Source organism: Oryctolagus cuniculus, chromosome 8 (assembly GCF_964237555.1).
Source record: "Oryctolagus cuniculus chromosome 8, mOryCun1.1, whole genome shotgun sequence".
Classification (NCBI taxonomy): Eukaryota; Metazoa; Chordata; class Mammalia; order Lagomorpha; family Leporidae; genus Oryctolagus; species Oryctolagus cuniculus.
This window is the reverse complement of record NC_091439.1, coordinates 95,850,140-95,862,935: the sequence shown is the minus strand read 5'-3', so window position 1 is coordinate 95,862,935 and position 12,796 is coordinate 95,850,140. Positions and strand designations below refer to the sequence as shown.

The 12,796-nt window shown below is 37.8% G+C and overlaps 1 protein-coding gene and 1 pseudogene across 1 annotated transcript; both read left to right on the top strand.

Annotated features, from left to right (window-relative positions):
- Nucleotides 1-564: 564 nt before the first annotated feature.
- LOC127485477 (UDP-glucuronosyltransferase 2B14-like) lies at nt 565-8,711 on the top strand. The gene is made up of 4 exons (XM_051828520.2): nt 565-756; nt 5,508-5,639; nt 7,629-7,716; nt 8,488-8,711. Exons 1-4 carry the CDS (start codon nt 565-567, stop codon nt 8,709-8,711), a joined length of 636 nt encoding a protein of 211 aa, XP_051684480.2.
- On the top strand, nt 3,373-4,603 carry LOC127483200 (BRCA2 and CDKN1A-interacting protein pseudogene; annotated as a pseudogene).
- Nucleotides 8,712-12,796: the final 4,085 nt, after the last annotated feature.

Sequence of the window (12,796 nt, the reverse complement as noted above, 5' to 3'; positions counted from 1 at the left end):
GATGGCCCAAACACTTAGTTCCCAATCACCCATGTGGGAAACCCACAAGGAATTCCTGGCTCTTGGATTCTGCCTGGCCTAGCCCTAGCTGTTTTAAACAGAGAATGAACCAGTGGATGGAAATTTTTCTCTATCATTATTTCAAATAAACAAATAAATTTTGGGAAAAAAAACCTCACAGTTCACTCTGAAATTTCATATGAGGACTAGCTTGTTAAATTGTAGAAACTGGACTGAGTACTCCCAGGAAAGTTCTTTCTATGATTATAGTAAATCCTGGAGGTAAAATAGTTGTTTACATTTCTTTCTTCACTTTAGAGAGAAAACAAATACATATTTAATTATATTGAAGGCTATTGTATTGACTATGTGAATAGACTCAGGTGATATTAGAGACAGAAACTCTGTTAGTGTTGCCTTTACATATTTCTAGTATGTGAATGGGGCATAAAGCATACTCATAATTGTGCCTAAATAAACACACATGCTTTATCAATGCACAGACATTGCATATGTCATTGAGTTATTTCAACATCTCACATAAAATTACATTTTATACTTCACATGACAATTCTCTTTTTACCGTGCCTTTTCTTTCTCCATTCAGGAAGACCCGTTAAATTTTATGAGCTAGTGGGGAAAGCTGACCTGTGGCTCATTCGAAGCTACTGGGACTTGGAGTTCCCTTGCCCAACCTTACCAAATATTCAATTTGTTGGAGGGCTCCACTGCAAACCTGCCCAACCTCTGCCCAAGGTAAATATGCCCTGTTTGCTCTGTTTTGTTTGCTTCACATTTTCAGTTGAAATGATCTGTCATTCTTCACTTAGAACATTTTCTTTACAAGGAGAGCGTTAGGAAAAGTGAGGTAAAGTGGTCTGTCAATTAGAAACTCATATATTTTTATAAATCACAAGTATTCATATTTCAGAATTGTTGGTGAACAACTTGGGTAACCTTGACAAAAGGAAAAGCAAGTAGAGTGGTAACTACAGTTCCCAAGAAGTACATGCTCAGTGTAGGAGAATGGAGTTGAATAAAGAGGTTGATTTCTGTAGGGAGGAAATTGGGATCCACATGAAAGAAAGAAATTCTAAGGTCTAGTGAGGGCATAGGAGAGAAGACCAGAGAGTTAATCTGGGGAGAGGTAAGACAAGACATCCTTTAAAAATGAAGACTCCAAGATTCAGTGACTTGGTTCATCTGTAAAGAGACAGGGCTTTGCAGAAGGGAAGCATTGTTGTATGAATTCAGGCAAAGATGATAGATAACTAAATTGCAACCATTTTAAGCATGGCTATTCCTGATCATACAATAATACCACACTCGTGTTGTATGAGAAATAGTAAGAGATAACACTCCACCTGTCTCTGATATTAAAAGGTTATTTATCTATCAAAGAGATATCTGTATTTTCATGTTTATTGCAGCACTATTCACAATAGCCAAGAAATGGAAACAACCTATGTGTCCACCCACTGAAGAATTAATAAAGAAAATATGGTATATATACACCTTGGAGTACTACTCACCATAAAAAGGATGGGATCTTGCCATTTGCAATAACATGGATTGAAATGGAGGTTATTCTGGCCAGCGCCTCGGCTCACTAGGCTAATCCTCCGCCTAGCGGCGCCGGCACACCGGGTTCTAGTCCCGGTTGGGGCGCCGGATTCTGTCCCGGTTGCCCCTCTTCCAGGCCAGCTCTCTGCTGTGGCCAGGGAGTGCAGTGGAGGATGGCCCAGGTGCTTGGGCCCTGCACCCCATGGGAGACCAGGAAAAGCACCTGGCTCCTGGCTCCTGCCAGAGCGCCGGCCGTGGCGGCCATTGGAGGGTGAACCAACGGCAAAGGAAGACCTTTCTCTCTGTCTCTCTCTCTCTCACTGTCCACTCTGCCTGTCAAAAAAAAAAAAAAAAAAAAAAAAGAAAGAAAAGAAAAAAGAAAAAAAAAAGAAATGGAGGTTATTCTGTTACGTGAAAAAAGTCTGGCACAGAAAGACGAATACCATGTAACCTCACTTATATGAAGAATCTGAAAATTAACCTCAAAGAAGTTAGGAATAGAGTGATGGTTACCAGAGGCTGACAGTAGGGGCCTGTGAAGGGTGGCTAAAGATTAATGAATCAGTATGAACTTACAGGTAAGTATAAAACACAAGTTCCAGGAAGAAAGCTGGGGGCTACAGACAAGAATAATGTGCTGTACATGCCTTTTTTCAAAAAAAATGAAGTTAAAATACAGAGTAGGTGTCTGAGGAGATGGAAGTGCTTACCCTGATTTGAATATTACATAGTGTATATGTAAATCAAAACATTATGTGGTATCCTATAAATATGTGTAATTTTGTGTCAAGTGAAAATAAAAATAAATAACAGTAATAAAAGGTCTCTGGATCTAAACAAGCCAGAACACTATTGTTATTTATGTTGTTATTTTATTAGTACCAAAAATATAAAAAGTACTCACAATTTAGACATTGCCTCATTCATTAGGAACTAGTTTTCCAACATCAAAATGATATGCTCAAAGCCATCCAGAAGAATGCTGTAGACTCATTTAACAACAGGGAAAAGGAGAACAAAGAGAAGGATGGATAATTATATAATGGTAATAATACCTATAGTTATTCACTTATACAAGGTTAGAATTCAAGCCAACGATTGTGAAGCCTTTGTGTTCTATGTTTACTATATCTCATGATTACTTGATTTTTCATTAATTATCAAATTCTCAGATAATCTTTAACTTTTTAAATAGGACATAAGAAATTGAACAAATGACAACAAGACTTACAATTGCTTATATGCTTTTCTATGTAATATGCTAATATGAAAATTTACAGGGAAAATTAATGTGCAAAATAAATATTTAAAACTATTATTTATAAAAGTAAACAATGGAAGCAAATTATACAGCCAATAGTAAAAGGAATGATCAAATGACATATTTATGTCTATACCACACCATCACAATTGTTTATCAAAGAATCCTTACTGATCCTAAATCAGCCGCAACAGGACGTTTGTCAAAAAAGGGGCAGGAGGCGGCTTTGTGGCATGGTGGGTAACATGCTATCTGCAATGCCAGCATCTCATATGTGTGATCTTTCATGTCCCAGATGCTCTATTTCCAATCCAGGTCCCTACAAATGTGCCTGAGAAAGCAGCTGAAGATGGCCCAACTGCTTCACTCTCTGTACCCACTTGGGAGACTCAAATGGGGCTCCTGCCTCCTAGCTTTTCTGTTCCATCCCCAGCCATTGTGGACATTTGGGGAGTGAACCAGCAGATGGAAGATCTCTCTCTGTCTCTCTCTAATTGTGCCTTTCAAGTAAATAAAATAAATCTTAAAAAAAAAAAAAAAGAGGGGCAACATGGCGTCCAGGTCCAAGCGGCTAGCAGTCGGGAATGGGGTCCCGCGGCCGCCTGGCGCCCCGGTCCAGCGCCATGAGCAGGAGGAGGAAGATGAGGTTGAGGATGAGGACGAAGATGAGGAAGATAGCGACGAAGAAGAGGGTGAGGACGACGAGATCGTTGACGAGGAAGTGAATATTGATTTTGAAGCTTACTCCATCTCAGATAATGATTATGACGGAATTAAGAAATTACTGCAGCAGCTGTTCCTAAAGGCTCCTGTGAACACGGCAGAACTAACAGATCTCTTGATTCAGCAGAACCATGTTGGGAGTGTGATTAAGCAAACAGACATTTCAGAAGACAGCGATGATGATATGGATGAAGATGAGATTTTCGGCTTCATAAGCCTTTTAAATTTAACCGAGAGAAAGGGTACTCCATGTGCCGAGCAAATCAAAGAGCTGGTTCTAAGCTGCTGTGAGAAGAGCTGTGAGAAGAGTGTGGTGGAACAGCTGGACGCGCTCCTGCAGGACGCCAGCAAGCCCGTGGGCTTCCTCCTGAGCGAGAGGCTCATTAACGTCCCCCCGCAGGTCGCCCTGCCCATGCACCAGCAGCTGCAGAAAGAACTCGCGGAGGCACACAAGACCAATAAGCCGTGTGGGAAGTGCTGCTTCTACCTGCTGATCAGTAAGACGTTTGTGGAAGCAGGAAAAGGCAGTTCCAAGAAGAAACGGAGCAGCCAAAAGAAAGAAGAGTTAATGTTTGCAAACGCAGAGGAAGAATTTTTCTATGAGAAGGCAGTCCTGAAGTTCAGCTACTCGGTGCAGGAGGACAGCGACACCTGTCTGGGAGGCAGATGGTCTTTCGATGATGTGCCCATGAAGCCCATGAGGACTGTGATGGTGATTCCAGGCGACAAGATGGACGAGATCATGGATAAACTGAAAGAACATCTGTCCGTCTAACCCATTTGCCACGGACAGGGCTGGCTCGTCTTTGGAAAATGACAAAAAACGCAGTGGCTGTTTACTGAAAACTCGTGACTTTATTTGAAGTCCTCTACAAAAAGTAGGGTTCTGTTCCATGTGTCTGGGACACATTTACACTATCTGTATCTTTAAAAATTTGGGTCAGATTGTGAATGGATGCTTAAAAACCTTTCCAATAAGAAGAAAAATATGGAATAGTAATTTAAAGAACTCAATAAACTCCTCTATTTTTATTTAAAAAAAAAAAGAAAAGAAAACAGAGGGGCAAAGAAGATAAGAGAAATAAAATAGCATTATTCTCATGCAATAAAAAAGAAATATAAAGTAGGATTAAATTGTTTTAATATATGTCAGAATGTACATTGAGCATAAGGTTATTTTGTAAGGAAAGGAAAAAAAAAAAAACATTTGGGACATGGCTGGCACACAAGTGCAATTATATTTAACAACACCACTGGGCCGGTGCTGCGGCTCACTAGGCTAATCCTCCACCTACAGCGCTGGCACACTGGGTTCTAGTCCTGGTCGGGGCGCCAGATTCTGTCCCGGTTGCCCCTCTTCCAGGCCAGCTCTCTGCCATGGCCCGGGAGCGCAGTGGAGGATGGCCCAAGTGCTTGGGCCCTGCACCCACATGGGAGACCAGGAGAAGCACCTGGCTCCTGGCTTCAGATCAGCGCGATGCGCAGGCCATAGCACGCCAGCCATGGCGGCCATTGGAGGATGAACCAACGGCAAAAGGAAGACCTTTCTCTCTGTCTCTCTCTCTCTCTCACTGTCCACTCCGCCTGTCAAAAAATAATAAATAAAAAAAAAGAAAAAACAACACCACCTCTATACCAACAAATGGATAAGTGCCAAATTTTGTCTTTCATACACACACACACACACATATAAATAAACATGCATATATATAAATCACAGCACTATATTATATATAATAAACATAATATATAATATGTATTATTTTATGTAATGTATTGTATAGCAATACTTTTATATAATATATAAGATATAAGATAATTATAATTCATATATCACTGTGTTATATATATATATATACTATTCCAATAATTCCTAATAATACTGAATACTTTCTTTGTTGCTTGCACCAATCCTTTCACTAGTGTTTGTTGTGTTGTAGCTTTTTTTCTTTCTTCACAGGAAATGGAAGACTTTGTGCAGAGTTCTGGAGAAGAGGGAGTTGTACTGTTTTCCCTGGGGTCCATGATCAGAAATGTAACAGAAGAAAGGACCAATGTGATTGCATCAGCACTTGCCCAGCTTCCACAGAAGGTTAGAAAAAGTGTCCTAGTGGACAGTTACTAAACAAGCCTCTTAAACTTTGCGCAGCGTCTGATTACAGACTTCTTTGATGAAAGGCAAACAGTTATAACAGCTCTAATCTTCAGATATCAGTTTAAAAGCAAAAATGCTACAGTAGTACAGATGACTTTGCAATTTTTGTTTTCCTCAGAAATATATTTAAAAGATTTGGTACAAAACTTTAGTATTATATAAAGAATGTAGGTAGGTACACGGAAATCCTATTTTACTCTGTCCTTTGCTCTTTCTCTTCCAGGAATGTTGAATCCATTCTACACACTAAAAGTGCTACTAGAAAGAATTGAAATGTTAATTGCTAACTGCCTCTGCACACTGAACATAAGTAGGTGTTGAGAAAATTCTGAATTGTATCATGCAGTTTGGACTTCTTATGTAATTCTGGCTTATTTATTTCCCCTCATTTGGGGATAGGTTTATTCAGGGTGCTTTTCACAAGTCTGCTGAGAGAAAGGAAGACAGTATCGCCAGTCTTGTCACTCAGCCAAGTAGATTTAGAGAAATCCCAGCCTGTCCCCTAATGCTGGACCCTGTCAGTGTCTGAATAAGAAAGATGTAGAAGAAAGGGTGCAGGGAGGCCCTGCTCTGGAGGTGAACCCTATGCAGCATAAACTGTGGACCCTCAAAGACTCTGCCCCTAATCCACCTCTCCCTCCTGCATAGAGGGAGAAGAGAATGTGAGGAGTCCAACAGAAGAAAGCATGGACTAGAAAGAGGTTCAAATGTCCCCAACTCATAAAATACATTAAGGCCTACTTGTCTAATGCACATAATATAGCAGTTAGCTTTGAGTATTTATGAACTAATTTTTATCTGATATAAACTGTAGAAATCATCTGTGTTAGTTGTATGTTTATTTTCTGCTGAGAACCTGAAATTACTTTTAATACTCACAGAGCAAATATAACTGAAACACTCATATTGTATGCTCCAGTTGTGAGAATTGCTTGGAGATGCAAAAACCAGTACTTTACTGGAATGGTGGTAGTTTGGGTATAGAAGAGCATATTAAAAAGTGTTCATTAAATAAAAATTTAAAACATGACTCTCAGTGTTTGTAGTGCATTGTGGAAGAATTAACTTGAAGAGAATTTAGCATCATCACTGCTTTGGATTTCTTTCAACTGCCATATTACTTATGAATCAGCTCTTTTTTCCTACTCAAAATATTTCCATTTCAACTAATAATTATAATACTTTGAATTCATTTAAAAATAAATAATACTTTGAATTCATTTAAAAATTCATTGAAAATTCTTCTGGAAAAAGTGTTTAATAATTTATAATTCAGAATGAGTATATATAGTTCATAGGCAGAATTATTTTAGTTCTCACACGTTTCTGATTATACAGAATTTTTTTATTCACCAAAAGATGTCCAATCCTAATGATACTTCACTTAGTAGTGATATAAAAGTCAACATAAAGAAACTCTCATTTCATTTTCTTAATTAAAAATCTTTGTGTTTGGTTGGAGGAAGTTTATGATGGGAAAAGCAGCTATAATCCAAAAGTTGTACTTTTGAAATTTATATTTATCAAATAAAAGTTGAAAAAAAGGCTTTGTATTAAACTTGAAAAATGAGGCTAATAGAGAAAAGTACATACACTTTACAAAGTAGAATTCACTGGACCTGAGTTACTCTTCTTTGCACTAGAATTAAAATACTTGAATTGGCCATTCATGATCTCACTTAACCAAGGCACTATATGTGAAAGATTATGAATGTGTCACATGCCTGTTTTCAAGTAAAAATATACAAAAAATGTTGTTACTTTACCTCAATTTTTAATAGTTCTCATAACTTCGCCTTATTCTCATTTCCTTATCCTTCTTATGGAAGGCAAGGTTAACTGGGTGATCTCTCAATCTCAATAGAATTCTAACATGGCTTATTTTGAAATTCAACTCATCAAATAGGTATTTTCTTTATCTAACAGGTTATTTGGAGATTTCATGGCAAGAAACCAGAAAACTTAGGACCTAATACTCAAACCTATAAGTGGGTCCCCCAGAATGACGTTCTTGGTAAGTATCTTGAGAACAAACAGTGAAATGATGAGTTACAGTCATTCAGGCTGATAATCAATCACCAGGAATCTTGATGCTAATTTATTATGTACAAGCTCAAGATCAAACACCAGTCTTATTTGAAATGTAGTAAACTTTAACATTTTATTGTACACTCAAAATGTTTTTATATGTAGCTACCTCTCACAGAGAAGTTTGAAAAATTTCCTACATTGCTTTTGTCCTAATTTATTTATTACTTCTGTCTGTTCCCTAATGTAAGTGTGAACAAACTACACTGAAAAGTAATATACATTATTGGTATGAATGACTACATTTTTCATGATATAAAATCCACGTATTTAATGTTAAATGATAACACATGTCAAGATGAAGTGTGGTCTCCTTTTCCACTGTTTCCACCGTTGTTACAGTGCCTCTCCTTGCTGTGCTGGATATCCCACATACTATATCTTTTAGAGAAAGTGTTTTCACATGCACTCAGCTTCTTTTTTAGAATATGAAGTTTGTCTTATCCCAAAAATGCTCTTTCACTATGTCCACTTGTTAATCTTTTGTTCAATGCTCAAGTCTTGCATATGGCCTTCAATCAGCTCTCCAGTGTACCTAGGTGTCTCTTCCTCTTGATTTGAAAGCAATTTTAATGTAGTTTTATGGCACTCATGATCTAGAGATCACTGTTAGCTATAGTGTCTCATACTGTGCATTTTTCATATAATTGCTAACACTTATACTTAATAATCTTATTGAAAAATCCCTCAATCCTAGGTCATCCAAAAACCAAAGCCTTTGTAACTCATGGTGGAGCCAATGGCATCTATGAGGCAATCCACCATGGCATCCCTATGGTGGGCTTTCCTTTGTTTGGGGAACAACCTGATAATGTTGCATACATGACGGCCAAGGGGGCAGCCATTAGGCTGAACTGGAAAAGAATGTCAAGTGCAGATTTGCTCAGTGCCTTGAAGACAGTCATCCATGACCCTTTGTGAGTATTACTTTGTTAAAACAGATTATTTATACATAAATTTTGCGTGAAGGCTAAGGGGGCATCATTTGACTTTGGACATGAATTTAATGTTGCATACATATTTTCTTTAACCTGGAAGGCAATCATCAATAAATGATTAGGAGTTTCACAATAAATTTTAGCTTGTTTTAGTAAAAGAATTTGTCAGAGATTTTTGGATAGTGCAGAAATTTTGAAATAGTCCATAAATGGAATGACAATTATCACTGAAGATAATAGCAAAAGTATTAAAAGAAAGTTTTTAAAAGTCAGGTAATGCATAATGCAAAAATATGCCTCTCCAGTACAGATGTATATTTTTTTATAAAATTAATATATACAATGCAGAGAAATGAAGAAAATTTCTTAATTAGTTGACACATTGAATGTGCATGATATGACACACCTTTTTTAAAAATTTATTTATTTATTTGAAAAGCAGATTTACGCAGAGGCAGAGGCAGAGAGAGAGAGAGATCGTCCACCTGCTGTTTCATTCCCCAAGTGGCCGCAATGGCTAGAGCAGTGCCTATCCGAAGCCAGGAGCCAGGACCTTTTTCCAGGTCTCCCACATGAGTGCAGGGGCCCAAGCACTTGGGCCATCTTCCACTGCTTTCCCAGGCCATAGCAAAGAACTGGTTAGGAAGTGGGACAGCTGGGACTCCAACTGGCACCCATAAGGGATGCCAGCACTGCAGGCAGTGGCTTTACCCACTATTGCTATGGGACCGGCCCCTGACACACACTTTATTAGTTCTTTGCATCATTATATAACTTCTTCATTATAGTCTTTCTCTATTGTATTACATACACATATATGAATTGCACTTCTCTGAAATATCCTTCCCATTGTACTGTTTAAACAACAAGAAGGGTAATTCCCTCCATTGCTATTCCTTCCATGTCATACTATCCCTCTTTGTGGTTTAGATTTAATCAGCAATAGCCCTACATGCACTCTTCATCTTTGTCTGTATGACCAATATCCTTCATCATTTCAACACTATATACAAATGTATTTGTGTGTGTGTGTGTGTGTGTGTGTGTGTGTGTGTTTGCCAGAGTGTCTTGGCTTTCCATGCCTGAAACACTCTCATGGGCTTTTTAGCTGGATCTGATTGCCTTAAGGACTGATTCTGAGGCCAGAGTGCTGTTTAGGACATCTGCCATTCTATGAGTCTGCTGTGTATCCCGCTTCCCATGTTGGATTGTTCTCTCCTTTTTTAATTCTATCAGTTAGTACTAACAGACACTAGTCTTGTTTATGTGATCCCTTTGACTCTTAATCCTATCATTATGATCAATTATGAACTGAAACTTATCCCTTTGACTACTGCGATGGCATTGGTACATGCCACCTTGATGAGATTTAATTGGGATCCCCTGACATGTTTCTAACTTTACCATTTAGGGCAAGTCTGATTGAGCATGTGCTGAACTGTACATCTCCTCCCTCTCTTATTCCCACTCTTATATTTAACAGGGATCGCTTTGTAGTTAAATTTCAACACCTAAGAATAATTGTGTGTTAATTACAGAGTTCAACCAATAGTATTAAGTAGAACAAAAAAAAATACTAAAAGGCATAAAGTATTAAGTTGTTCCTAGACAGTCAGGACAAGGGCTGATCAAGTCATTGTTTCTCATAATGTCTATTTCACTTCAACCAGTTTCCCCTTGGGTGCTTGGTTAGTTGTCACTGATCAGGGAGAACATATGATATTTGTCCCTTTGGGACTGGCTTAATTTACTCAGCATGATGTTTTCCAGATTCCTCCATTTTGTTGCAAATGATTGGATTTCATTCTTTTTATTGCTGTACAGTATTCTGTAATGTACATATCATAATTTCTTTACCCAGTCTACTGTTGATGAGCATTTAGGTTGAGTCTACATCTTAGCTATTGTGAATTGAGCTGCAATAAACATTGAAGTGCAGACTGCTCTTTTGTTTGCCAATTTAATTTCCTTTGGGTAAATTCCAAGGAGTGGGATGGCTGGGTTGTATGGTATGGTTATAAGTAATGAAATTTTAAGCACATTTAAATACAATCTAAGTGATAATGTAGAATGAAAGAATTTAGGTAATATTCTTATCTTTTTTCCTCTGTGATAACCTTTTTATATCAAATATGCTTCTTAAAGACATCAATATTCAAATTCCATAGAAATTGGAGAATAAAACATTTCATGAAAATATTTCATGAATCTTATTCTGTGTCAGAGAATAATTGTGTAACTAGGAGATTTGTCCTTTAATTTCTTGTAGAATCAAATGTTTATTAAATATTTAGAAACATAAATATGCAAACTAGAGGTATTCTTTATTATTTAAATATACTCTTTATTGTCGTTAAGTATATTATTTAACATTTCTGCTATTAAAACCCAACAATTGTGACAAATTCTAAGGATGAGGTTTTTGAAGAGGTGTATCTTTTGTCTCTACTACCTTGTAGAGCCATTCCATTTTCCTCTACTGATGAAGCTCAAGATTCATTTATCTGAAAAGGAGAAATCATTTCAGGGTCCAGATTCAACATCATAAAGACAATTTTGAAACCAAGATACAATGAGTTAAAGTCTTATGAACAATAATTGAAAATTTCTTACTTGAAAGGAACCCAAACGTTTGGGCATGACGTCAAAGTAAAATATTAATGAATAAGAGACTTTCCTTTGAAAATGTCGTGTTTCAAATGTGTATCACACAGACTGTGACAGAGGTGAGCATAAAAATGTCCCTTTGGGTTTTGTAGTTCCCCTAGTGGTCACTTCCCTGAGGTTCCAATGAATACTCATCATTGACTTTTTTTTAATATGTTTTTATTTATTTGACAGGTAGAGTTATAGACAGTGAGAGAGAGAGACAGAGAGAGACAGAGAGAAAGGTCTTCCTTCCATTGGTTCACTCCCCAAATGGCTGCCACTGCCCGCGCTGCATGGATCTGAAGCCAGGAGCCAGGTGCTTCCTCCTGCTCTCCCATGCTGGTGCAGGGGCCCAAGCACTTGGGCCATCCTCCACTGCCCTCATGGGCCACAGCAGAGACCTGGACTGAAAGAAGAGCAACCGGGTCTCGAACCCGGCGCCCATATGGGATGCCTGTGTCAAAGGTGGAGGATTAACCAAGTGAGCCACAGCGCCGGCCCCATCATTGACGTATTGATGTGTTGGATTTTTGGTCTCTGTAGCAGATATCTCAATCTTGATTACGCTGTGTCAATTCTGTTGGTCCCTTCAACCTTCTCTCTTCCATTCACCCATCAAACCAACACTGAAGTGGTGTTTGTTGTTCTATTTACAATGACAATTAATTTTTACCAAAGTTTATAAGAACATGTATTATAAATTTAGTTAGTGAATTCCTAAGTATTCACTTGATTAAGACTTTTTTTTTTAGTTTATGACTTTTTCACATTTTGTTGATGTACTCATACTGCACTAATTATCTCTGGTGGTAGTTCTCAATGATCTCTTTGATATATAGAAGTTACCAAAGGCAACCAAAAGTAACCAAAGATATTTATAAAAATCTAGAATCCTGGGTCATATGACAGTAATTCAGAGTGACTGGCAAAGAATCAAGAGTAATGCAGGTCAAAGTAACCAGTAAACATTAATCAGAAACTTTGGTCAGAGAAGATGAACTTCGAAACTGAATCTGTCTTCATCAGTACATTCAGATTGCAAGAGCCAGGATAAAATGAAATGATAGAATGGAATTAAATTGAGATAAAAACAGAATCAGTTCACAAATACCTCAAGAAAACGTAGGATGATGATTGATTTAGACAAGGGAAACAATGAGAAACAAGAGAGTCGTAATGGTTCAGCAGGAAATCAAGAAGGACTGTAGCATAAGAAATTCGACAAACAATCCAGTTAAGAAATTGACAAAGGACTCAAACAGGCATTTTGCAAGAGAAGAAATTCAAATGACCAACAGAAAGCTGAAAAAAATGCTCAGAACCACTAGCCCTCAGGGAATCGCAAATCAAAACCACAAAGAGGTTTCACCTCATCTCGACACAATGACTCTCATGCAGAAATCAGCAAAGAACAAATGC